At 42.1% G+C, this 27,496-nt stretch overlaps 3 protein-coding genes across 3 annotated transcripts in view; 1 reads left to right on the top strand and 2 right to left on the bottom strand.

The window, feature by feature from the left end:
* LOC142183033 (uncharacterized) overlaps positions 1-27,496 on the bottom strand; it is a 124,122-nt gene that overhangs the window by 3,908 nt on the left and 92,718 nt on the right. Inside the window, exons 13-15 of the mRNA XM_075257922.1 lie at positions 2,435-2,555; positions 1,804-1,901; positions 1,429-1,537 (exon numbers count right to left, since the gene is read on the bottom strand). Of these exons, the coding sequence (XP_075114023.1) occupies positions 1,429-1,537; positions 1,804-1,901; positions 2,435-2,555 (328 nt within the window). The remainder of the gene's footprint in view (positions 1-1,428; positions 1,538-1,803; positions 1,902-2,434; positions 2,556-27,496) is intronic.
* LOC142183156 (gastrula zinc finger protein XlCGF53.1-like) lies at positions 2,984-4,748 on the bottom strand. Its single transcript, XM_075258099.1, has 3 exons — positions 4,710-4,748; positions 3,318-3,444; positions 2,984-3,205 (listed from the first exon to the last, which is right to left on the bottom strand). Exons 2-3 carry the CDS (start codon positions 3,393-3,395, stop codon positions 2,984-2,986), a joined length of 300 nt encoding a protein of 99 aa, XP_075114200.1. The 5' UTR covers positions 3,396-3,444; positions 4,710-4,748.
* Positions 6,842-25,388, top strand: LOC142183154 (uncharacterized). Its single transcript, XM_075258098.1, has 17 exons — positions 6,842-6,910; positions 7,987-8,107; positions 8,214-8,375; positions 9,013-9,136; positions 10,417-10,487; positions 10,814-10,913; positions 12,482-13,634; positions 14,290-14,398; positions 16,564-16,631; positions 17,826-17,934; positions 18,041-18,202; positions 19,063-19,186; positions 19,762-19,835; positions 21,212-21,320; positions 22,255-22,340; positions 22,811-22,907; positions 24,070-25,388. Exons 2-17 carry the CDS (start codon positions 8,030-8,032, stop codon positions 25,386-25,388), a joined length of 3,945 nt encoding a protein of 1,314 aa, XP_075114199.1. The 5' UTR covers positions 6,842-6,910; positions 7,987-8,029.

Here is a 27,496-nt window from a genome sequence, read left to right as displayed (position 1 = left end):
CTTGTGTTCCCCAGGCCTTGTCAGTTTCAAGAATAAAAATGCCTGAAACGCGTTGAATTTTATCCTGTTTGCTCTTAGTAATGATTAACGGTGGGACTTTAGTGCCATCCAGACGAATTGCCAAAATACAGGTAACACGTGCACCTTCATAACCAGTGGAGGGAATGTAGATTGAGGACTCGCCCCGCAGATCTATTGTGGTCTGAGATCCTTGGCCCATAAACACTGCAATTTCGTCCATAGCAATCATATTGGAAAGATTGTATTTAGAAAAGTCAGTGTCATCTATGAAGGACTTGAAGGCCAATGCACGTTTAATGATTTCAGCGTCTTCCAGCTTAAACATTGTTGTCGTACTTCTTAAAGACAATTCATTTCGCTGAAGGAAGCTATCCAGCCAGTGTTTAGATGCTTTGAATTCTACAGGGGCTATTTCGAACTGTGTCGCCATTGCAAGGGCAAATTCTTGAATCTGAGCCCTTCTCACAACCAAAGCTTTTGCTCTCCTGTCAGCAACCCATTCACAGATCAGGTCTTCCAGCTCAGAAAATAATGGTTGCCGACCTGACCCACACTTGCGCTTCTTAGCGTGTCCATTGTCCACTTGTTGACTGAGGTTATCGTAATCTGCTCGCCATTTTCGGACCAGTCGAATATTCAGCAGCTTCTCTTTGCAGAAAGCAGTAAGATTCTTGCCCTGAGAGTCCTCCACAATTGCTTTCTTGTACTCGACAGAATAGCTCTTTCTTTTTGCATTCATGTTGTCTACCGTGGGGTAAAAATACCGGTACCAGTACAGTATATTTCATGTACTTTATCATACTACGGTAGTGGGCAAACCCTTCACCAGAAAATCAAGCAACCCCCAAAAGAACCACACAAATAACCCACCAGGCCTAAAGCAATAAGGGATAGTAAGTGCCTAACTCTCACCCACAGGGCCTCAAAAAATAAGGACTATCTTTGGTACTTCTGACTGACGTCAGGTACCACTGAGGCCTTTGATTGGGCCTCAGCTGGTCATGTGGCATTATGACGCATAGATGTAAGTGTCAGGATGCTGTATGACCTATGACGGGGCCTTAGCGGTCACTGATGTCAGTCAGAAGCACTGAAGACGGCAGGGAGCCATGCCGGAGCCTAGAAGAGGCGAGTAACACTGTTTTTTATTTATGATCGCCTCCTCTGCTCCCCTGATCATTATGCTCTGGAGAGAACTCTGAATATAATAGCAGTATAACGTACTGAGAACGTATAATAACAGCTCCGATTAAGATGTTCGCTTAGACCAAAACATCAGGTGGACCCTGTGGGGTATTTTTTTAAGCTAGTATTTCTTATCTTCTGTATGACTATATATTATTGTACAAAATGTTTTAGATTGTGACATTATGGGATGATACAGTCCATGTAATACTCATCACTCACCAGAACTGACCGCTCGGAGAATTTCCTCCTCCTTACACATCCAGCTCATATCTGCGCACGTCTCTTCTTCTGTTAGGTCTTCCAATTTTATATCGGTCACATTCTTAACCTGTTTCCCAAAAGAAGGACAATGAAGAAGGTCATTAGACAAGTTCTAAGTAACTAAACCACTGACCAGCGACTACTGGGATTATAGTAGTAGTGGATGAAGCCACCTTATGACAATATACTGTATTTACTCCATGTATCTGTAGATAGTTGATCATCTCCCTAACATATCACTCGTCTATCCAGTATGAACTTATTCTGTAGCTGCCGTATTTCTAGACAATTCTAGAAATAGTACAGAGTTAATATAAATGACATAACACATACCGTTATCCCATCTGCCTGATAATCCTTTGGGACGCTGAGAATTTCCTCTGGATATAAGCTGGGATTTGCCTCCGGTGTATTCTCATGACTGGATTCAGCTGTAGAAGATAAATTGTGGATTGTGACCAAATAGATTTTTACCTTGGTCAGGTATAATGAGGTCCGTGTGTTTTCCACGCGCTGTCTAAACGAATCATGCGGAGGGAAAAGACTTCATGCTCTACTATCCTCTCCACATGACTCGTGCGGACAGCACGCAGAAAACACCCGGAGCTCATTATAGTCTATGGGGTCCGTGTGCCTTTTCATTCCATTTTTTTTAGGGCCAGGTGACTAAAATAAAGAATAAAGAATAACATTTTTTATTGCCTAATTCCCCTTTAAGGACTTGAGCCAGATACAGATCCAATATTAAAGCAATATACAGCAATATTTGCCACATACTGTCCCAGTGGCAGTCTCCTATTAAGCACTGCAGAGGCTAATATGTATACTGCCATAGCCGGTCCCAGGGGTTCACCCCAGGGTATCACTGCCATAGTAACCACTCAGCACACATTGCGGTACGTCCCCTCGGACAAAGCACTCAGATGTCCCAGAAGACTTTATACCTAAAGATATCTCATCTTACCTGGTGATGTGAGAGTCTGGTTATTCTCCATAATATCTTCATACAGGTCCCTGTGTCCTTCTATGTACTCCCACTCTTCCATGGAGAAATAGACAGCGACATCCTGACACCTTATAGGAACCTGACAACACATGAAGATAAAAAAAACTCAATAGGGAAAGCCATTCTTACACCTACACCGTAGGGCGCAGACCTGATATTATGAGAATTATATTTATTATCCCTCTGGAGTTACCTTGATTTCCGCACTGATCACCAATAAAATCGTCTGATTGTTATAGTCACAATGACAGAAAAACAGAATATAAAGTAATAAGTTTTACTCTTCGTGTCTGTTACTGAGCACAGTGTGTGGGGGAGGGGGACTTATCAGGATCAGCATTCAGTATGTCGTCATTATAAGCCTTGCGCACTTGGAGGAAGCACTCCACTAAGTACACGTCGCTCCATAAATCATGCTCTTCCTCCGGTGGGAGCTGGTATAGATCTCAAGTACCAAGCATAATATGTAGCAGATGCCATTTTTTTTGGTGACGGACACGGGACAGTTCATATATTTTTTGCTTCACTGCTTTCAGTTCCAGAAACCTCCCTCCCAGCAGCGCTCACCTCTCCTGTCAGCAGCTCGGCCATCTTGTTGGTCAGGCCCAGGATCTCCTGATAGCAGTTTCTCTCATGTATCAGTGAGTGAGGTGGAGACACCGTGATAGGTTCCTGGTTCCTGCTCCATCCTTCATCCTCCTCAGATATCTTCTTCACTACTATGTAATCCTGGACATGGAGAGAGACATTGGTGTCACTTTACTTACATACTTTCGCTTCACTTCTCCAGTCCTTCCTATATGAGGAGACACAAGACTTGACATGTCCCAGGATCCCTCACCTCTCCAGTCAGCAGGTAGATGATCTCCAGGGTCAGGCGTAATATTCTCTCCGCCACCTGCTTTCGTTCCTCATTCATTCTTAGTAAACCAATCAGGAAAATAGCTATACTTCTTCTTAAGAAAAATCTAAGAAGAAAAGTGAAGCAAGTCAAAGGCAAACAGATCACATCCTATATAAAATAGCTCATTGCCTTTAATTACATAATTTTATAGGGTATCTCCAGTTATAATCAACTTTACATAAATTAATAGTAAAGGAGAACAGAAGAAACTTTGTAATATATCTTATTATAGAAATCTGTTTCCTTCCTTCGTTTTTGACTGCCCGCCTTCTAAACCCCATAACTTTTTTTTTTATTTTTCCGTTCACTGAGCCATGAGTCCTTAATGTTTGTGGGACAAATTGTTCTTCATAATGGTCCCATTTATGATTCTGTACAATGTGCTGGGATGCTGGAAAAAAAAAATCTGAAAGGGGGGGGGAATTAGGGAACACGTGTATTTATGTAACATTGTTAGGGCAGGTTCACACCTGGCTTTAGCCATTCCAGCGGGTTTCCGTCTTCTGCCCTGAGAAACTGGACAGGAGATGGAAACCCTGCAGTCAGTTTTCAAACCCATTTACTTGAATGGGTTTGCCAAGTGCGTCTGCGTGTGTTTGCAAAGTGACCGCCCGTGTAATGTTTTTTTATGCAGGACAAGATGTGGTTTTTATTTATACTATTTTGGGGAAAGCCTAATGTTGATCACTTTTTAGTCAATCAGTTATGGAAGGCGATATGGGGAAAAAATTTGGCTTCTTTCTGTTTTTTTTATCGCTACAGTACACTACACTACTTGTATTATAAGATAGATATCTTCATATTTTTATAGTTTGGCCATTTCTGGTTGGGGAATGCCGAGTTTTTTTATGTTTATTTTTATGGTACTTATGTTCTACACAAAGGGGGAGGGGGGGGGGGGGGATTGAATTTTTATGTTTTTCTATTCATTAGATTGCTTGTACCATAGACTGCGATACAACGGTACTGAAGTCTATGGGAAATTTACTACATAAATACTGAGACCTGCTTTCATAATGCTCCCACCTGTCATAGGATTTGGGCACCTCCTGTTACTCGGAGGCTGTTCCAGCATCTACACGTAACATGAGGGGTGAGTGAAGGTAAAAAGGTAATGGGGGCGGTGTGTGTATCACAGGAGAGATTGGGGGGGGGGGAAGCACAGCAGCAATAAACGCTCACAATCAGACAGGAGGCTTATGCCAGGTCTCTGACGCTATAGCGCCCCCTCTGCTTCATATTTAAAGTGCTACCGACCACTGCACTATTATGGCAGATGTTGGCAAGGGGGTAACTCTATAACATGTCTATACAAACAGCAGCTTTTACCTCTTTGCAATGTTGTGATATCTGTGGCAAATACACAATGAAGCCTGGAAGAGAAAAGCAAACAATGTGGTGTTAGATTATCAGTAGATACGCCGTGTCTGAATAGATACCTAGATATACAAGATATAGAAATACTAACAATATACACAACCTAGTACCTACTATACATACACCATATATATCGCGCACACCGTATACATTGTATAGATAGATAGATAGACGCACCCATATATAATACTGCACACAATATATAGTATATACTGTATACAGGTCATATAACACATAATAATCCCCAGACACAACACAATGGCTACACAGCACATACCCTGAGCAATAACTTATTGTAGAATGATGTAGCCTGGAGGTCGCAGGACCTGTGATGATGTCACCGTCATCTGATCAGTCATACGGTTATATCTCAGTGTGTAAAGGACCTTGGTTGAAGTCACAGTCATGTGATCAGTTGTGGGTGGAGTCAGGTTTGGCGTTGCCAGTAGGCCCTGGACACAACGCCACCTGCTGGATTGCAGTGATGTCTAAGACAGAGATATCACTGGTGGAAAACACAGCGGTGATTAGGATATTTATATACAGCTGTATACTTGTGGGGGAGGTAGCTCGGTAGGAGCAGTGGTGCAGACCCAAACAGTCAGACAGGGACACAAAATGTGCAGCAAACTGGTTTATTTAGAAAAAAAACAAAAAAAAAAAACAAAACAGGAAAATAAATAAACCTTCAGGACAAAATGAGCAAAACAAAATCCAACCTTAACTTCTGGAAAAAACAAACAAAATGAAATCCTGCTTGTCTGAGCCACTAACTAAATAGAACTGATAACTATACATGTGGCTTTGTGTGGCTTTCTGCTTCACCACTGGAGTCAACTCATCTGTGTACAGCTGATTACTATTGTGGTTATGGGAATCTATGTATGGTGAGTATGTTGTTAGGGGCACAAGACCCCCAGAGCTTATGTTGTTGTAGTTTCAAATTAAATAACAGGCCTGGATTGGCTACATCCATCTTTTGGCCTGGAGAATCACACAGACACAGATGGTGGTTTATCAAAATGGATTCTGATTTAAAAGCAGGTTGGACTTATAACATAACATACCAGGATTGGATGTGGAGTGCTGACATAATCTTAGCTTGTATCCATTGGCTAAAGCCTACTGTAATCTCCATCTAATTATTACACTCCAACCTGGGATGACCTTTCTCATGACATAAAGAAGAATCTAAAATATTTATGTGTAAACCAACATCTTACACTAATTCTAGATGTATATATCACAACAAGAGAGATAATGATCACATGCTGGTCTGATGATCAACAGGTTATAGAACCTGTTTCTACACACACCCTCAAAGATGAGACCCTTACCACAAACAATAAGGATTTATCACCCAACCATCAACATTCCACACGCCTTATCCCCTAAAGGGGTCTCAGACTCTAAACAGACATTCTTATAAAGTTTATATAAGAAAAAGGTTACAAGATGGCTGACAGAATACAAGATGGAGGATGTGATCCTACTATGTGTTTCAGCAAACTTCACGAGATTCATGTTGCGAGGTTCACCAGGCGGTTTTCTTTGCACCGAACATTTGCAAAATGGAATTGCTTTTATTATACGTTGGGGTCTCTTCAGATTCCTGGGTCTCATTGGCCGAGGCCCAGGGAAGTTGAGCAAACATACAAACAGTATTACTCACCTCCCATAGGTCCAAGGCCGGTCTTTGTCCTCTTCAGGCCTCCTGAATGACGTTCAGTGACCACTGAGGTACAATCACAGGGCTCAGTGACCCTGAGGTCATTCCAGGAGGGTGAAGAGGACAAAGATCTGCACCAGAGCCCAGGAGAGGTGAGTTAGGCTTGGCAGGTTTTATACATTGAGTGCTGATCTGGTGATAAACTCCGAGTCACTTATATGGTGGTTCCAGACACAAGGTAGCACATAGAGCTGTACACTACACCAGAACACCGCTGTAATACATGTAATCATAGCAACAATGACAAGCACACACATACAGCACAACCCTCTGCTCACTCCGCCCACCACTGGTCACATGACTATGATCTCATCAAAGGTCCTGTACACACTTAGAACTAGTGACTGGTCACATAACTGACAACATGGAAGGTCCTGCAGAGCCTGCCAAGGATGTGACATCTGTATATAAGGGATATGGTCAGGTAAGGGTTACTGATTGTTACTATGGTGCGATATACAATAATCACATATTATACTGCGTGTATATTATATGTATTCTATACAGTGTATATCTATAGATGGTGTATATAGTACGAGTAGTATATACATTGTATAATTATATACAGTGTATTTATTTTATATATAGGTCTATAATATATATAGTGTATGTAGTATATACAGTCTATCTATAGTTTGTACATACTACATATACAATGTATATCTATAGTTTATCTAGTATGAGTAGTATATATACAGTATATTTAATATATATTGTCGTGTGTATTATTATATAGTACTTATGTGTATAAAGTGTTGCAGAAATTCAGCTTTTTTGTTGCAGATTTTGCTGTGATTTTTTTGAGCTTCCTCTTATACTTCTCCATTCTTGGCTTTGGCTAAAAAAAAAAAAAAAAAAAAAAAAAAAAAAAGCAACAAAACTGCAACAAAAAAGCTGCATTTTGCAACGTGGGCTTTGGCCTAATAGTTAGACAGTGCACACTCAGTAGTGACTATGTGTCACTGTGTCAGACATTCCCTCAGACTATTACTTTGTGCCGGAAAACTGTCCCACAACAGAAGACAAAATCAACAAAAGAAATCAGAAACATTAAGACGCGACAAGACTCTGCCCCCATGTCTAGTCTGACTTTTATTTAACCCTTGCCAGTACACGTTCACCCTCTTAACATATAATAAATTACTAATTCATGAACAGTTCCAGCACAATGTCTCTAGGAGACAAGATGGCGTCCAACTGTACAAGTGAAGGTATTGTAAAGGTATGCACTTTTGTCCATGGGCCACATCTGGTATTGTAGTTCGGATATGTTCGGGTAAGTATTGTTGACCTGCCATACCAGTCCATGTATGTTGGAGGCTTCCAGGAAAGTTGTGGGGGAGATTTGGTGAGTAGGCGGTACCTTATATTTTGATAGATTCCCTGACAAATCGATGATAGTAGGAAAGTATAGATTTACTATATATGATTGTGTACAGTATGGGATAATGCTAGGAGAGGCTTCCAGGTATTTATGCAAGTCTCTCTCTCTCTCCTTAGGTTTCTCAAGCAATAATATAGGTTCTTTCCTGATGGAAGAAGCATGGACAAGAACAGAAAACAGATGGCGGAGAGAATATTAAACCTGACCCTGGAGATCATCTACCTGCTGACTGGAGAGGTGAGGGATCCTGGGACATGTCATATCTTCTGTCTCCTCATATAGGAAGGACCGGAGAGGTGAAGGGAATGTATAAAGTGACACCAATGTCTCTCTCCATGTCCAGGATTACATAGTAGTGAAGAAGATATCTGAGGAGGATGAAGGATGGAGCAGGAACCAGGATCCTATCACGGTGTCTCCACCTCACTCACTGATACATGAGAGAAACCGCTATCAGGAGATCCTGGACCTGACAAACAAGATGGCTGAGCTGCTGACAGGAGAGGTGAGCGCTGCTGAGAGGGAGGTTTCTGGATGTTGGCTTTAGCATTGTGTGAACGCAGTTGAATTGGCATATGGATTAAAGCAGTAACATTACAGGCTGAACTTTATGTAAGGCTGGATTCACATCAGCACTTTTCCATTCCCCTCTCTGCATGAAAAATGCAGCACTTCTCTTTCTGCATTTTTCGCTTCTTTTCAGGCGGAAACTGAACAGAAACCACGTGGATCTTATTGTAGTCTATGGGGTCCACAGGTTTCCTAATGTAATTGCATTTTTATGCGAATTAAGTTTCCATTTGGGAAGGGGCCCAGGTGGATACCCTGAATGAAAAACCAAGTGCAGATGTGAACCGGGCCTGACTGAGTCTTTTTTTTTTTAACCTTATAGACTAGGTAACTGTGCTGACAGTGCTAGAATGTTTCAGGGATCAGTCTGTATTATGTCTGCATTTCCAGTAGCAGCAACAGCAGTCATAGTGATGTATAATGTAGTGATTTCAGTTCGGTCAAAACCTGGAAGGTTTGGGAAATTCAGCCATCAAATGGATCATGTTTTCCCGATGAAACAAAAGATGTCTGAAAACAGGAATTTTTGACATGGTGGACCTTTTTTTTTCAACTCTATACCTTTACTTTAGGTTCCTATAAGGTGTCAGGATGTCACTGTCTATCTCTCTATGGAGGAGTGGGAGTATTTAGAAGGACACAAGAATCAGTATGAGGACATTATATTGGAGAATCATCACATTCCCACATCAAAAGGTAACAGGTGACCTTCCTTGTCTGCAAAGTTGTGTTAACAAATAGCAACTTTTAAGCAATCTTGTTTTGTTGGGCTATATTCACATTTAAACAATAAGGAAGGTCATTAGGTTAATAATATGCTTACAGGTGGGAAGACAGCAAAACCATAATACAGCATATTCAACAGTAATCCGAACATGATATGTCAGACCAGAATATGAAATTATATGTATTAAAGAGGACCTTTCACCATTTTGCCCATAGGCAGTTCTATATACTGCCGGAAAGCTGACAGTGCGCTGAGTTCAGCACACTGTCGGCTTTCCCGATCTGGGCCTGGTGTGAAGAGCTTACGGTCCGGTACCGTAGCTCTTCTATGGTCAGAAGGGCGTTTCTGACAGTTAGCCAGAGACGTCCTTCTTCACAGCACAGCCTATCGCGCTGTGCTGTGAGAGCCGGGAGGAACTCCCCCCTCCCTCCCTGATAATGCTCGTCTATGGACGAGTACTGCGAGCAGATGGAGCAGATTTTATTTTTTAAGATTTTTGATTATTTTTTTTTCCCCTTGGGTTAAAAGCACATTGGTACGCATGCGTTCTCTTCATACTGAAAGATATGTATCCAGCACACATGTGTGCTGTGCATTCCCACAAACACCATCTTTGTTGAGGGAAATGAGTGCCCTAAGCTTTACTATATGGATTGCACCGGAATGTTTTATATCATATCCTCACCCCCTTTTTTCCCAGCAAGCCTTTTTCATATTGATGTTAAATGTATAGACATAGGATGTCAGCCTTTATAATTGTGTAGTTGTTTGATAAATGTTTTTAGTAGAGACTATTTATTTATCTATGGGACGGTAGGTAAGGCCTCAAACAGGCTGATCACTAAGTACCAATCCGCAGCTCCTAGTCCGGGCTGCCGACAGTCTTAAGCAGCACACAGGTTACATGCACAAGACCAATGGAGTCATCCAAGGGGGCGGCAATTTTCCAGCGGAATTAACTCGAATTGCACTTGGGGTGACAGCCGAGTCTCCTGCCAGGCATTCACTTCTGTGCGGGCTCTAAAGACCCTGAGCAGGATAAGACCTGCTGTATAATCCTCGGAACAGAACGGAGCCTCAGACATTCCCTCCTCCAGATCCTGGGCCTGCACACTCGATCATGTGCATTAGGCCCTATAAATAAATTGCACTAACAACGAGTACAGCTATAAAAGATTAATAATAAAAGTAGAATCTGGTACATTATAGATCGGATTAATACATACGGCCGTATGTGTGTCTTTTACAGATAAATCCAGCAAGGAAGAAAATCCAGAGAGATATTCAGAGAAAAGTCAGAGAGTCCCACAGAATCAGAAGGTACATAGTATCGCCATATGCTGTATATAATACTTTATTCTTTTCTTTCCTTGTAATATTTATGGAGGCCATAATGTGCGAAATAAAGGACCTGATCAGTACAAATGGTCGTGGTATTAGTTTAGTGAGATTGTTACCTACGTTATAGACAGCTATAGACATAGACATTTTATTAGTAATCTGTGGAGAAATCTGGGTCATTCCAAGGGGTTTCCTTAAGACTGACGCCAAATATTGTGTCATTACGGTACTTTGCATTGAAACCTCTCTGGTTCTCTTTTGAGCTTCTCCAATTGTCTTTTTAATTGTTACATGTGGTGATTTAGGTTATATATAGAAGTGATATAAAAGTGGAAGACATAACAGCGTATTCTGGTGTGACCCAGCTGTGCAACGGCAGAGATATTACCACAGATGTCAGCAATGGTGAGTGATAACCAACAAAGGCAATGTATTGGCAGAAAAGCTCCAGAATGATCCAAAAGTGTTCCGGGTACATAACAGGGGCCTCGTGTGCAACCCTTCAGCGATCTATCACATATTAGCCTTAAATCAGTAACATTTTATCCCTCCCATGGCCATAACTTTTTACATTGTATTTCATTGTAGCTTTGCGAGACCTTGTATTTTGTGGGTAAATAAGATTTTTTTGATGACTTTTTATTACCTTTGGTTTTTGAGAGGTGAGATGATCAGAAAACATCAGATTTTCAATGTTTATGATGTTTATTGTGTAGAATGAATGACATCCTAGTTTTATGGGTTGTTATGGATGTGATTAAAAGTCTATTTTTACTTATTTCTGTAAAACGACGTAGGTGCTGCGTTCAGCATTGACTGCAGCATATAAGGGGTTAAATGGCAAGTATGCTTCTGACTGATAATGGAAGGGGTGGTATCATGAACAGACGTCCATGTTGCCCCCTCCCTGGAGTTATCTGAAGATGCAGGGACATGAGATTAATGACAATAATTTTCTCCTCTCCCGACAATGTCAGTTGCTTGTGTTCCCCTGCACACTGGTTAAAGTGCGAGTATATGCATCTCCGCTTTAACCAGTGATATTTTAATATCTATATACTTGGCTTTAAAACAAGACCAAGATTGCAGCTGTAGCCCCCACGGCAGAGCTAGTGCTGTTTACAGGGTCTCTGAATGTGCTTTATACCTGGGGGAGACAGTAATGCGTTTAGCTCAAGCCCATACATAGTCGTATTCATCCAAAGAAGTACGCAGGTTAACCTCTTTGTGTGCCGAAGGTGAAGGAAACAGAACTAATAATTATGGTACAGAATGTTATTTTAAAGGGTTTTCCCGCAAACATAATCAAATTTAAGTTTGCAGACAATTAAAATTGCAAAATGTAATGCAAATATAAATAATTATAAATTTTGTACCGTTCAATAAGGCCCGTGCTTCTGACAGTGGAGAGATAACAGTGCCAAAATGAATGGCACCAACATCTCCTGCATCAGGGCTCATACTAGGAAAACTGAGTTCAGCACATTGTTAGCTTTCTAGTGGCATATAATACCGCACATTGATGAGGATGTGACAGGTTTTCTTTAAAATGTGTTAGGAATGTTGTAATATCTACTTTAGGCTTGGTTTACACCAGTACTATTTTGTCTGTTGTTCAGATCCATCATAGGATCAGGATAATGGCCTGAAAAAGTAATAGAATGATGGATCACCCTCTATTTGCATCCATTACCGTCTATAGTAATGTTTAAAATCAGACGGAAGTTTCCATCCATCTCGTTTATTTAAGGAGGAGAAAGTCCTGAGTGCACAACTTTATCTTCCATCCAACTTCCATCGGTTGTACATTACAGTGAATGGAAGTACGTGGAGGGTGTTTTGTGTGTAGCTGTTATTCTATTACTTTTTCAGTCCATTGTTCTGATCCCATGATGGATCAGAACAACAGACAATATAGTGAGAACTTTGAGGTCTACAAAGATTAAAATAAAATCTGTTTCTTTTTCTTACAGACAATTGCACCAAAAGCATCGCAGAGTGTCAACTTATATTTCCAGATTATGAAATAAAATGTAATATCACAAAAGAAAATCATGGAGAAAATTTCACAAAACTTCTTACCACAAAAGTACCCTCATTGTTTCCCAGGAGAGATCCCAAGGACCCTTCATCTGATCATGCACAGGTTGTTAGACAAAGTACAGGGGGTAAAATATTTCCATATTCTGAATGTGGGAAACAATTTATAAAGGAATCTTTGATTTCTATGCATGAGAGAATTCACAGGCAAGAAGATTTGTTTTTATGTCCAGAATGTGGGAAATGCTTTTGCCAAAAATCAGAACTTATTAAACATAAAAAAAATCACAGAGGGGAGAAGCCATTCCCATGTCCAGAATGTGAGAAAGGCTTTTACCATAAATCCCATCTTATTGTACATGAAAGAACTCACACAGGAGAGAAGCCATTCTCATGTTCAGAGTGTGGGAAATGTTTCACAAGGAAAGCAAATCTTGTGGAACATCAAAGAATTCACACCGGGGAGAAGCCATATTCATGTACAGAATGTGGAAAATCTTTTATTCAGAAGTCGGATGCCGTTAAACATCAGAAATGTCACACGGGGGAGAAGCCATATTCATGTCCAGAATGTGGGAAAAGCTTTAGCCAAAAGTCTAATCTTGTTAAACATCTAAAAACTCACACGAGGGAGAAGCCATTTTCATGTTCAGAATGTGGGAAATGCTTCACAAGGAAATCAAGTGTTACTGAACATCTGAGAACTCACACGGGAGAGAAGCCATATTCATGTCTGGACTGTGGAAAATGTTTTAGCCAGAAGTCTGATCTTGTTAAACATCAGAGAAGCCACACTGGGGAGAAGCCTTATTCATGTTCAGAATGTGGGAAATGTTTTAGACAGAAATCAGCTGTTATTACACATCAGAGAATTCACACAGGGGAGAAGCCATTCTCATGTCCAGAATGTGGGAAACGCTTTAGTCAGAAGTCTGATGCTATCAACCACCAGTTAATCCACACAGGGGAGAAGCCATTTTCCTGCTCAGAATGTGGGAAATGTTATAACCATAGATCAGCTCTTGCTCAGCATAAGAGGCGAAGTCATGTTCTTGTTCAGACTGTAGCAGATGGCTTAACTCAGATGTAGTGCTACAGAAAAATGTATTGAAATTTAATTTATATTTTTTATTTATTTATTTATTTTTTAATTCAAAAATTTTATATGTAAAGGTATGTGTTATATACTCCACCAAAGTAAAGGTGTCAAAGTTGAGCTGCAGAAGAGAACCGGGCTGCCTGTGAATCTCCAGACACAGAGCCATCATCAGCCATGTTTTTAGTGACAGTCCCTTTGCCTGTTTCTGACCAATGGTGGCAGATGGTTGCCTGATGACAATTCATACTGTTCTCTCCTGACTGTTAGCAAGGCCCTAGATATACAACTCCACACAATCCTTCACAATCCCAGACACTCTCTCTGGTTTCTCCTGTAGTTATGACTAGGCCCGAAACCAATTACAATTACACTTCTTCATCAGACCTTGTCCTGGCTTGATCCTATAACATGGCCTTTTCTTGTTCCAATATTGACACCTTCTAGGCCAGTGTTTCTCAACCTGTGGTATGTGTACCCCTGTGGGTACTCCCCACTATCTCCAGGGGTGTGCGCCTCAATCAGAGCTACTATCCTCCATGTTATTCTTTATAGTCTCCTCAGACCCTCAGAGTATAATTAGCGGAGGCCCTGGGAGGTGAATTAATATAACAGTGTTACTCACCTCCTCTGGGCCCTCTTCAGGCAGCATGTGAGATGGGTGGTCTCGGCAATGATCCGGGTATTGCGTTCACCAGACATCGACACAATGTCTGCTCCTCATCAGTTGACCACTGCGAAATTGTCAATGTCTGTAACAATAAGAAATGTGTCAATAATTTGATAAGTAATAAAACTACAGAAATGAGTTCACCATTGTTTTTCTTGTGTAATTCTCCATGTGTTTAATGTGTCACATGACCTCCTTCCCATTGAAAAAAAGAAAGTTAAATCCAAAATGGCAGCTTTGCAGATTTGGAAATTCAGATTCTATGTGATCAAACAGACTTAAAGGCTATAAGCATCTGTGCAGGTGCCACTAGGACGCCCCTCCCTCTGCCCCCCACCCTCGGTGCTGCATTAGCTATTGAACAGAATATCTATGGAGCTGCTCCATTATCGGTCAGTGGAGTGACATGTTGTGGTGTCATAGTCAGCTGTCTTACACAAGGCTCCCACCAGCTGCCCCCCATTCCTCCCAGTACATATTTCTGTGGCTCCCCCATTACTTCCAGTACATATTCATGTGGCCCCCCCATTACTCCCAGTACATATTCCTGTGGCCCCCCCATTACTCCCAGTACATATTCCTGTGGCCCCCCCATTACTCCCAGTACATATTCCTGTGCCCCTCCCCTATTACTCCCAGGACATATTCCTGTGACCCACCATTACTCCCAGTACATATTCCTGTGGCTCCCCCATTACTCCCAGTACATATTCCTGTGCCCCTCCCCTATTACTCCCAGTACATATTCCTGTGACCCACCATTACTCCCAGTACATATTTCTGTGGCCCCCCATTACTCCCAGTACATATTCCTGTGGCCCCCCATTACTCCCAGTACATATTCCTGTGCCCCTCCCCTATTACTCCCAGTACAAATTCCTGTGCCTACTCCCAGTACATATAACTGTGCCCCCCCATTATTCCCAGTACATATTCCTGTGACCCTCTCCTATTATTTCCAGTACATATTTCTGTGGACCCCCATTACTCCCAGTACATATTCCTGTGCCCCCCTATTACTCCCAGTACATATTCATGTGACCCCTATTACTCCCAGTACATATTCCTGTGCCCCTCCCCTATTATTTCCAGTACATATTTCTGTGGACCCCCATTACTCCCAGTACATATTCCTGTGCCCCCCTATTACTCCCAGTACATATTCATGTGACCCCTATTACTCCCAGTACATATTCCTGTGCCCCTCCCCTATTATTTCCAGTACATATTTCTGTGGACCCCCATTACTCCCAGTACATATTCCTGTGCCCCCCTATTACTCCCAGTACATATTCCTGTGCCCCTCCCCTATTATTTCCAGTACATATTTCTGTGGACCCCCATTACTCCCAGTACATATTCCTGTGCCCCCCATTACTCCCAGTACATATTCCTGTGGCCCCCTATTGCTCCCAGTACATATTCCTGTGCCCCCCTATTACTCCCAGTACATATTCCTGTTACCCCCTATTACTCCCAGTACATATTCTTGTGGCCCCCACTTTCGGCCATGTTGTGTATGGACCATCTACGATAATATAATAAACTACGGGAAAAATATACAAATCTGTTTTCCAAGATGTAAATAAGAAAGCAGTGCCTGTGATTGCTGCCCTCTAGGAGGAGCCCTCTTAAACATCATGCATGACTTTCAAACAAGTCTATTGCTATGTTGCGCAGATATGCCTAACCAATAGATCTATTCCAAAAGGAACAGAATCCCAGCTGTGGACAGCGCTGTTTTGATCTGGTTGGATATCTTCAGCACAGCGTAGGGAAGACTGGTTTGGCAAAGATGAGAGACTTTTAGATCAGGCTATGGGGATAATATCACTCCTCAAGGAGAGAGATCGAAACAGCGCTGTCCACAGCTGGGCTTCCGTTCCTTTTGGAATAGATCTATTGGTTTGGCATACCCTCGCATCATAGCAATAGACTTATAAATGCTGTGCATGATGTTTAAGAGGGCTCCCCCTAGAGGGCAGCAGAGGCACTGTTTTCCTATTTACATCTTGGAAAATAGATTTGCATATTTTTCCCATAATCCCCCAGTGGAGCGAAAATGACTTTGTAAGACCCCTGTGAAGGTGCACACTCCTTAAGGAGTGATATTATCCCTATAACATAATAAACTACATGAGACGCCTTCCACATTAGAACTGGAGCCTGGCCCCGCCCACACACGTGACTGATCACATGATCATGGCGTCCTCAAAGGTCCTTTAGACTATAAACATCTATCACTTTAGTATCATAATCCTGTGCCTGACTCCGCCCCCAATCAATCACATGACTGTGACATCATCAAGGTTTTCTAGTGAGTAGGAAGTGGATGAGGGTGAGATGTGACTTGTCAGTGTGTGTAGTAATGTTATATGTGTCACTGTAATATACTGGATGTAACAAGAAGTAGGTGTAGTGTCAATATTATATTATATTATATATATATATATATATATATGTTTCTGTATAATATACTAAGTATAATATATATATTTATATATATATAGGGTATCTCAGTATTACACAGATATATAATATTATACAGTATATATATATATAGTATATCAGTATGTGTACAGGTATTATCTACAGATCTGTAACGATATCTAACACCCATATATACATAATATACAGTATATAATATAATAGATATGTGTAGTATGGATCTTTCAATATATGTTATTTATTAATCATTAATATGTGTGGTGTGTCTGTATTATCTAGAGAGATATTATCTGTATTGCTATTACACACATTAATATATAAATACAGTATATATTATTATATGTGTAGTATATTGGTAAGTGTCTGTATTGATATTTTATCTATCGGTTATATGTAAGGTTCAGTATATAGGTAGATTTACTAATCCTGACTAATTTGTAGGCACAGTCTAGATGGACAATCCTAAAATGCATCAGATTTATCATATAGGGCCGGGTCTATTCTATAGCTTTTCCTTCTCCTGTTGCACAGTCGATGGCGCCGTGTTGCTCTGTGACATCTTCTCTAGTACAAGTGATTGGGGTCACAATGATTCCTTGACTTCCTCTGAATCATAGAAAGATGGAGCAGTGAACGATCTGTTTTCTGAATCAGAGCCACAATTATGGTAAACTTGGGGTTAGGGTGTGACGCCATTGACTTCCTCTAGTGCATGTGTCACCGAGCAGTGCAGCACTCTTTAGTGTTATATAGGCAGAAATATTACATAGAAAGGTCTGCTCACGGTGGGATACTCTCTCTTACTCTATATTATTATTATTATTATTATTATTATACTCTCTATTAGCGTCTCTTGGGTTTCTCTGGATTTGCATTCTTCACATCAGAATGATCATTGCTAAGCCGTGTCTTTAGCCTACAAGTAGCAAACCCAAAATAGAGAACGGCAATAATCCTGTATGTAATATTTTAAATCTATTAATTGCAGGGACAATATACATCCTATAGATGTTCTTCTGTAGTGTTGGACTTTTTTTCTTTCTTCTCTTCCTTACACTTCCAGTTTACTAAGCCAAAAAATAGGTTTACTGAGGATGGACAAGGACAGAAAGCAGATGGCGGAGAGAATATTAAACCTGACCCTGGAGATCATCTACCTGCTGACTGGAGAGGTGAGGGGTCCTGGGACATGTCATGTCTGCTGTCTCCTCATAAAGCAAGGACTGGAGAGGTGAAGGGAAAGTATAAAGTGACACCAATGTCTCTCTCCATGTCCAGGATTACATAGTAGTGAAGAAGATATATGAGGAGGATGAAGAATGGAGCAGGAACCAGGATCCTATCACGGTGTCTCCACCTCACTCACTAATACATGAGAGAAACCGCTATCAGGAGATCCTGGACCTGACCAACAAGATGGCTGAGCTGCTGACAGGAGAGGTGAGCACTGCTGGGAGGGAGGTTTCTGGATGATGTCTGTAGCATTGTGTCCAGAGAGTTAATCCAAAATGGTATATAAGGAATCTGTTGGATTAAAGGGATTTTCCAGGACTTGATGACTTGTCTTTAATGTAGGGTTTAGTGTAAAAGGGTTTTCTGGGACATGGTGGGGTCCGACACCCAGACCCTGCAATGATCAGCTGTGTAGGCTGCTGGAAGGTAACGCTGTATATGGGGCCTGAAATGGCTTCTATTTGGGTAATAGTACCAGAGCCACAGGCTTCGTCCACTGTATATCAAGGCACCTATTACATGATCAGAGTGTTTCTGCCTATAATAACTGTGCTGAGGTGCTTGTATATTAGTGTATATGAAGATTAATAGTATATACAAGTAAACCAAGTAAGGGCTCATTCACATCTGCGCCTGGTCTCCGTTCTGCAGGTTTCTGTTTCCTGCACAAAACAGAAGCAGGAGACTGAAAGCTGCAGGACTCTTTCATACCCATTCATTTGAATGGGTTTGAAAGATGTCTGGCCGTAAGCGCCAGTGAGCGTTTTATGCGCTCTGCCACAAAACCGTTTTTTTTAAAATCGGACACAGAGTCGGACATGCAGTACTCTGTGTCCGATTTAAAAAAAACGGTTTCGCGGCGGAGAGCATAAAACACTCACCGCTGCTCACGGCCGGACCTGGTCTGACAGCTTTCCGTCATCTGCATGCAGAAGACGGAAAGTTGAGAACGGACTGTGTGTGAACCTAGCGTAATGAAGAGCTATGGTCATAACCAAAATACAGTTTTTACACTCCATGGTTGACTCTTTTCTGTCACTTATCGTTTAGCAACATTGTGTTGTCAGGTTCCTATAAGGTGTCAGGACGTCACTGTCCATTTCTCCATGGAGGAGTGGGAGTACATAGAAGGACACAAGGATCTGTACAAGGACGTCATGATGGAGGATCTGGAGACTCGCATATCACCAGGTAAGTAAAGACCTTCCTGTTCCTTAAAGCTTATCTCCAGTTCAATCTCCTTCCAACCTGACTTTAGGAGGCGAGAGACCCTCGGCCATGCTGGGCTATACAGTTTCATGGCATCATTGCAAAGCCTGGAGAATATTGGGCATAAGTATGAAAATTTAGGATATGTCCAGTGCACAATCCCTGCTGTGTATGTTATGGTTGCTACAGAAGGGATACCCCTGAGGGTGCAGTAATGTCTACCCACGCCCATTGTCAGGTCAGAAGGGAGAACATAACTGATGTGACCCTTAACCTGCTCCAATGTTGGTCTTTTCAGGTAATCTGTGGTCAGATGTGGGGGAGGGAGGTCTGGGCATGTTGGATTTTAGCTTTCCTTATCCTTTGTCCATGTGGTACAAATGTCTGACACCAGCTCGTCTCCCCAAGAAAACATTGGCCCAGCCAGGCTTGTGTGTTTCTGGAGGAGTTGAGAGGAATAGCTATTAACCTTAAATGTTTAGGGACCTTTGCAAGAAATGTCCTCCATCTGGTGCTCACATGTAAACACGTACTCAGTATGTCTATGTTTTGTGCAGATGACCACAGTAAGGAAGAAACACCAAGCAGATGTTCGACTCCATATCCCGAGGATTCTCCAGAGGATCATGAGGTAGATCTAAGGACTAAATCGGGGCCACACGGTGACTCAGTGGTTAGCACTGCAGCCTTGCAGCGCTGGAGTCCTGGTGTTCAAATCCCACCAAGGGCAAAAAACCATCTGCAAGGAGTTTGTATGTTCTCCCCGTGTTTGCATGGATTTCCATCCCATATTCCAAAGACATACTGATAGGGAAAAAATGTACACTGTGAGCTCTATGTGGGGCTCACAATCTACATTAAAAAAAAAAAGAAAAAAAAAGATCTAAGGACTAAATCCTGAATAGGAGAGTTTTGACCTCCCTTCATTATCTCATGTCCACAGGATAGGAGATAAGTGTCTGATCAGTCAGAGGCCAATCGCTAGTATTCCCACCGATCACTGGGACAATGGGTCCAAATCTCCATGATAAAGGGAGTCACACATTTCTGCTGTTGCTCCATTCATCTCTATGGGACTGTTGTAGATTGTTAATTTGTTAATAGGTTATAGGGGATACGTGTTATTTGTGGCACAACCCCTTTTATTGTGAACCCAAATGGGATGCTCCAATTCCTTTTTTTTAACCCCTGCAGAGGCTTAACTTAAAAAACTCTGTGTACTGGATCGCCTCTCTGTTCAGTCGGTGATCCAGCACAGAGTCTCCGTTCGGGTCCCTGGTCTTTACACAACATCACTGCTTGGCTGAATCTCTTATGTGAGGGTCAAAGGTCGGGAGCAACAGGGACCCAAACAGACACTTTTTGTTGGATCCCCCTCTAATGTAGAGTTTGTTGTTTTAACCCTTTATGACAGAGGTTAGGTCTTTAACCCCTTCCCACCGACAGCATTTTTTGATTTTCGTTTTTCATTCTTGATTCCCCCCCCCCCCCATTCCAAACCTCATAATTTTTTAATTTTCCACTCTCAGAGCCGTATGAGGTCTTAATGTTTGCGGGACAAATTTTTCTTCATTTTGTCGCCATTAATTATTCTGTACAATGTACTGGGAAGCTGGAAAAAAATTCAGAATGGGTTGGATTTGAAGAAAAGGTTATTTGTGCGACTTTCTTACGGGATTCGTTTTTACGGCGTTCACTGTGTAGCCAACATGACGTCACCTGTATTCTATGTTTCGGTACAATTCCGAGGACACCAAATTTTATATGGTTTTATTTACATTTTAACCCCTTAACAAAAATCCAAAACTATGTTAAAAAAATTTTTTTTTCTAAAAGCGAAAATTGAACTTACACCCGTTTGTAAAATATTTTGGGAGGGGACAAATTAAATTTAGGGATTTATAGTCTAACCACCTGCTGTCGCATATTCTCTTATTACGGTAGTTGGTGATGTAGACTTTATTCTTATTTAGTATTTTTTTATTTGTACTGTATTTGGTGAATCAGGATCCAGACGGCAGCGACATAAAGATTGAGGTTATAATAGAAGAAGAGACTTATACAGGTGTAACCCAACTGTGCAAAGAGGAGGGAATAGCGACAGATATCGGCAGCGGTGAGTGATTCATATTCATCAGACAATCTGTATAATCCTTTCATGGCCAAGCACATGTGTGATATGTCTTGAAACCCGGAGTCGCCACATTCAACCTCGTATTATTTATATTTGTATAATGTGGCTCTCATGATGTTTACTTAGTGAGACCTCTACCCCTATACAGTCCTTCAGTGACCCCGGGCTGTGACCCACCTTCAGCTCTGTATACAGGAACATAGAATAGTCAGCTCTGCTTATTATAAGGGTGGAGGCAGAACTGGTAAGAGGTGAGGGGTGCAGGTGTAACAGGGACTATCCCACCTGCTGAAAATGTAGAAGAAAGGTAACGGGCCTTTTATGGGTGCAGCAGGAGCAGCCCGGCCCCAGCGGTCCTTGATGACTGACTGTGCCCAGGTCATTGTTATAGAGAGTCACCGGCCTCAGCAGTGACCTGCACACAAGCGTCACATGACTCACCAGCCTCGCCATAAACCATGGCCGCCTACTCTACAACAAGGACTGTGTCCAAATATTGCACTTAGCATTAGCTATGAAGTTAATGGCAACTGAGCTGCAGTGTTGATGTCTGGCCGCTATACAGGACATCGAGCCAACAAATCTCTGTGATGTGTGTAGCAGGGGCGTCAGAAGTGACCCTGACCAGCTGACCTTTGTTGCCAGTCCCCCACCTATCAGATAACTGTGGCCGTAAATATAAAAAAATCCTGACCAGCCCCTTAAAGGGAATCTGTCAGCAGAACCAGCACTTTAAATTGTCATCCTGGCAGGTTTTTCCCTCCTTCCCTTTGCAGACAGTTCTGGCAGCCACATTCTCCTCCTCTCGTCCCTGCCTTGCTAGAGCAGATTGTACGTCAGTAACCATACAATTAGCCCTATAACCATGGCGAGTACAGGACGGGACTATCACTTATCCAGTCTATATGTTTTATAGGTGAGTCCCGAGAGACATACTCACCAGAGAGATCTGATAGTCCATTGCATTACCTGGAAAATCAGCAAATCCGACATGGCCATGAGGTAAGATCTCTCTACACACTATGTCAGGGATCAGCGAGCTTTGGCACTGCAGCTTCTGGGAAACTACAACTCACTGCATGAATAGAATAGCAGAGTGAGTAGGCATGCTGGGAGTTGTAGTTCCTGAATGTTGCCTTTAATATATATGTACAGTTTTATGCTTGCACCATCAGTATATGTATAGCACACCCAGCCCTAATACATATCGCCACATAGAAGTGACTGGAGCATCGGTCATTCATGTGCACTGGTGACTCACCCAAAGGTTGGGGGCTTCCAGACCCCCAGCGATATGAAAAGTGTCTGTAATGGCACATGATGTAATAGTATGTCATAGGGCAGACATAGGGGAGGTGATGTGGTATAAATATATAATGGTGGAGCCATGTTGTATTTGTAGCTGGTTGTATAATTATAAGGCTGTGTCCAGAAATAACATTCACAATGTTTATTCAATATATGCAAATTAGGTTAAAGAAGAGTCTGATATCAAGGAAGAAGTTATAACAGAAGAAATGTATGGCGGAGTAACCACGTGTAAAGAGGAGGCAATGGCTGCCGATATAGGTGAGTGCGAACCGTTATATGTCCCACAGTCACAGATTCTCCATCGTGTCCAGTAAAGCTTCATTGTATATCTCCTCTGTCAGCACAATACTAGAGAGACTGTTTCCATGTATTAGCCAAAACCAGGAATGGAGACTGTACAGAGATAAGATGGAGTAGAAAGATCTGCAGCTCTTCCGGGTTTCCAACCTGTCCCTGGTTTTGTCAGAGCAGAGAATTATTGTCTGGGTCATAAATCAGAATTTTTTTTCTGTGCAAAACTGTTGGAGTTTCGGACCCTGGATTACAAGAGATCTCGGGTGTTATTCCCCCCACCATCTTCAATTGATGACCTTCTTAAAGGGGTTGTCTGGGATAAAATTAAATCCCCACACTTATCTAAAAACCTTTCCCCTGCCACTTTCTAAATAACATAATTTATCAAAAATGTATATTTACCCATATCCATGGGGCGTTAAGGTTACAGCCCCAGGAACATTTGCTGGTTATCTGGTGACGATCCGTTTCCAAGAAATGGAACGTCACTACTACTCTTCTCCTTCCTTCCCCATCCACTCCATCATACTTACCTATCTTCTTCCTTCCAGGCTTCTTCCTGCAGGAGGAAGCCTGGAAGGAAGATAGGTAAGTATATAGTGGGGTCGGGGGTTGAGCTGTGTAGGTACAGAAGGTCTAGTAGTTGTGAGCGAGATACCTAGAGAGACAGGGAGGGGGTGTATGAGAGGAAGGAGGGGGGAGTGAGAGGGGTCAGGGTGGAAGTTACATAGCAGGAAGCTGAACCAAGTAAACAAATGCAGAAGATGCCAGGAGCTCCCAGAGACCCTCAGAAATCACTCAAAACACTACTAAGGTATAGGGGTGCATTTATTAACCAATTAATTAATATTAACCTTTTTTTAAAATATATATTTATTTTTTGCCCAGAAAATCTCTTTAAGGATAAATCATAAGTTAATTGTCCCGAAACACCATTTGAAATATGTTTTAATAAAGATGATTTAAATCTAAATGATTAACAATAAATGCAGTAAATAGCTGGATTTTTTTTTTTTTTTTTTTTTGCTTTTTTCATGTTTGGAAAGTTTCATTTAGAAATGTTTTAAAATCTCTACTTTCTTATTTTTCTAAAAGCTTTCCTGATATCAGATTGTCTTCCCAGCAGGTGACTGCTATGGGAACTATGTGGGAAATGTCCTGCTATATAGCGATATTCCAGAAGACAATTGTGGAGAACATTCCTCGACACGTCTTACCACAGATATGCTATTTGTTCCTCACAGCAGAGATCTATCTACCGATCACATCAATCACAAGGATCAAAGTGGAGAAGAGACCAAGGGTTGGAAACGCAAACAGAAAACGAAGATTTCTGTGCACAAGAGAAGTCGCCTAGGTGAGAAACACCAAGGGGAAAAGCCGTTCTCATGTTCAGAATGTGGAAAATATTTCAGTAGGAAAGCAAATCTTGTGGAACATCAGAAAATTCACACTGGAGAGAAGCCATATTCATGTTCTGTATGTAATAAAAGTTTTATTCAAAAATCAGATGCCGTTAAACATCAGAAATCTCACACTGGAGAGAAGCCATATTCATGTGAAGAATGTGGGAAATGCTTTGGCCAGAAGTCAAATCTCATTAAACATCAGGTAACGCACACCGGGGAGAAGCCATTCTCATGTTCCGAGTGTGGGAAATGTTTCACCAGGAGATCCAATCTCAATGAACATCAGAGAACTCACACAGGAGAGAAGCCATATTCATGTCCAGAATGTGGCCAGTGCTTTGTACAGAGATGGGATGCTATTAAACATCAGAAGGCTCACACAGGAGTGAAGCCATTTTCATGTGCAGAATGTGAGAGCAGTTTTTACCACAAATCACAGCTTCTTATACACCAGCGAATTCACACAGGTGAGAAGCCTTTTTCATGTACAGAATGTGGGAAAAGTTTTACCAGGAGGTCAACTCTTGTGGAACATCAGAAAATCCACACAGGGGAGAAGCCATTCTCATGTTCTGAATGTGACAAATGTTTCAAGCACAAGTCGGTTGCTGTTAAACATCAGAAAAGTCACACGGGAGAGACGCCATATGTGTGTACAGACTGCGGGAAGTGTTTTAGCCAGAGGTCAAATCTTATTAAACATCAGACAACGCACACCGGGGAGAAGCCATTCTCATGTTCAGAATGTGGCAAATGTTTCACTAGGAAAGCAAATCTTGTCGACCACCTGAGAACTCACACAGGAGAGAAGCCTTTTACATGTACTGAGTGTGGGAAAAGTTTCCGTCAGAAGTCTGATGCCGTTCACCATCGGCTGATCCATACAGGAGTGAAGCCGTATTCCTGTACAGAATGTGGGAATTCCTACAAGTACAGATCAGCCCTCGCTCAGCATAAGAAGAGGAGCCATTTTGATGTTCAGACTGTAGAGAAATGTTTTATCTCAGATGTAGTGTTACAGGGAGAAAAAGAATAAAAAGAAAAAAAATTTAGTTTTTTTTTTATCATAACCTTTTCTTTCTACCAGAATTGCTCCGAGCTTATTCCTACTCGCCGCACATCTCAAGACATAATCTCCCCCATCCCTCAGTGCACTCGCTGCTATTCCAATTTATTTACCACATTACTATAGGGGGCCTCCATGATGGGTAGAATTTAGGATTGAGTAAAGATGGATGTAATCTTCCTCTATGATGACATAACACAGCGCCCCCCAGTGCTCCCCCCTTGTACTTAGTATAGACTGAGCATCTTATTTATTACTAGCTTCTGCCCGCGACTTCGTCTGCGGGTTGTTGTTAGCGATGAGCTGCTAATAATTAGCCAAATGTGGTTGGCAGTGATCTGCCTGTGCGTGCGTGTCGGCTCTGCTAGATCTGTGCATATGCGCAGCAGCCCCAGCTGTATGCTTATCCGTATGGAGAGCAGAGCAAGCTGTGTTACCGCACTGCCTCAGCTCGGCTACATCGTGACAATTCCCCTCCCCACCCTCCCACCCAGCACAGTCCGAAAAGCATATGCCCCTGTGTTACGCACCCAAACTGCTAGCGCGCTGCCTCAGCACTGCTACATCTGCTGGTTTAGAATACAGGCTTGTGTTGTGTGAGAATGTCTGAGCAGCTTCTGTGTTAGATATGGCTGAACAGATGTTGCTGAAATATACAACAGTTCTCCCCCATCCAAGGCAGACCAACAGATTCCCTGTCCTACTTACTGAAACTCTACAGCCGATATACTCCTCTTGTCCAGACACAGCCTGCATTTTCTGTAGTCTGATCTTCTATGAGACTCCATTGTGTTCAGCTTGCAGACTATCCGACTCCCTCCTGTTTAGCCCTGCCCACCACATAGCGTGAGCCTATGGGACGGCTGAAGGGCCTGTGATGTCATCAAAGGTCCTCAAACATAGTGTGTGTGTAAATGTTTAACAGCCATGTAGTGACATCATTTACCGGGATAAAAAGTAGCCTATATTTTAATCGAGGTTCCTATCTATCTATGTGCCAAATTTCAGCCAAATCCATTCCACCGTTTTTGCGTGATTGAGTAACAAACATACAAACTTTCACATTAGTAGGATAGGACAATAGTAATATTTGGGTAAGGAGTAGAGATGAGTGAGTAGTATTCGATTGAGTAGGTATTCGATCGAATACTACGGTGTTCGAAATATTCGTACTCGATCGAATACTACTAGCTATTCACAGTAAATATTCGATTCAGAGTCAGCGTTGATTGGCCGAATGCTATACAGTGTATAGCATTCGGCAAATCAACGCTGGTTCTGCAGCAGGCTCGTCCTTGCTAGTCGGGAGAGCTGGCAGCTTGCTGTTACGAGCGAGCTTACTTTTTCTCATAGGAATGAATAGACCAGCGTTGATAGGCCAGTGTTCAGCATTCGGCCAATCAACGCTGGTTCTGCCGGAGGCTCATCTGTGAGGAGGTGGAGTCTAAGATTGGACCACAGCAGTCTCCTATTGGTGGCAATGCCCACAGAGGCTTGGGTGGAGGCAGCCGTATACAGATGATGTAATGCACCCTCTGTACGCCTGTCCATGGCGTCTTGAAAATTTAACCCATCCTCCAAGGGTACCACAGTGCGCTTTGATAACTTGACGATGGCCATATCCACTCTAGGCGGTGGCCCACAAACCAAGTTGAAGCTCATTATAGGAAATAGGTCCTGACTCTTTGATCTGAGAAAGGACTTCTCAGGGCGACTCCACTCAGCCTTCATAGATCTTTCTAAGGTGGAGTCTACATGAAAAGACCTGGGCCCTCTTTGAGGAGGTATAGAACCTCCCGATTCATCATCGCGGTCCGAAGCACGGACTAGCTTGAGGAGTTTGGACATCTTATCCAGGGAGAAATTTGGTCCCCTATGTCCTAGATTCTTCATCCGAAGAATTCTCATCCAGCACCTGAACTCCTCCTCCAGAGGCAAAGGGCGGGAAAATGGTTCTAACTGCGATCTTTGGGCGAGTTGAGAAACGGATTCTTTAATTTCTTGCATTAACTCCTCCACATAGTCCTTTACCCAGGACAACATCTTGGACTCATGATTCCTCAGTGGCCTTACACGCC

Source organism: Leptodactylus fuscus, chromosome 10, assembly GCF_031893055.1.
Source record: "Leptodactylus fuscus isolate aLepFus1 chromosome 10, aLepFus1.hap2, whole genome shotgun sequence".
In the NCBI taxonomy this organism is placed as follows: Eukaryota; Metazoa; Chordata; class Amphibia; order Anura; family Leptodactylidae; genus Leptodactylus; species Leptodactylus fuscus.
Note: the sequence above shows the minus strand (reverse complement) of the source record. Positions and strands in the feature narration are given on the sequence as shown.

Bases quoted from the DNA above. Each gene is read 5' to 3' on its own strand.
- LOC142183156 (XM_075258099.1), bottom strand. From the start codon at position 3,395: ATGAATGAGGAACGAAAGCAGGTGGCGGAGAGAATATTACGCCTGACC. The intron at 3,206-3,317 runs GTGAGGGATCCT...CTCCATGTCCAG, and splicing joins TCTACCTGCTGACTGGAGAG to GATTACATAGTAGTGAAGAA.
- LOC142183154 (XM_075258098.1), top strand. From the start codon at position 8,030: ATGGACAAGAACAGAAAACAGATGGCGGAGAGAATATTAAACCTGACC. The intron at 9,137-10,416 runs GTAACAGGTGAC...TGTCTTTTACAG, and splicing joins TCACATTCCCACATCAAAAG to ATAAATCCAGCAAGGAAGAA. The intron at 21,321-22,254 runs GTGAGTGATTCA...TATGTTTTATAG, and splicing joins AGCGACAGATATCGGCAGCG to GTGAGTCCCGAGAGACATAC.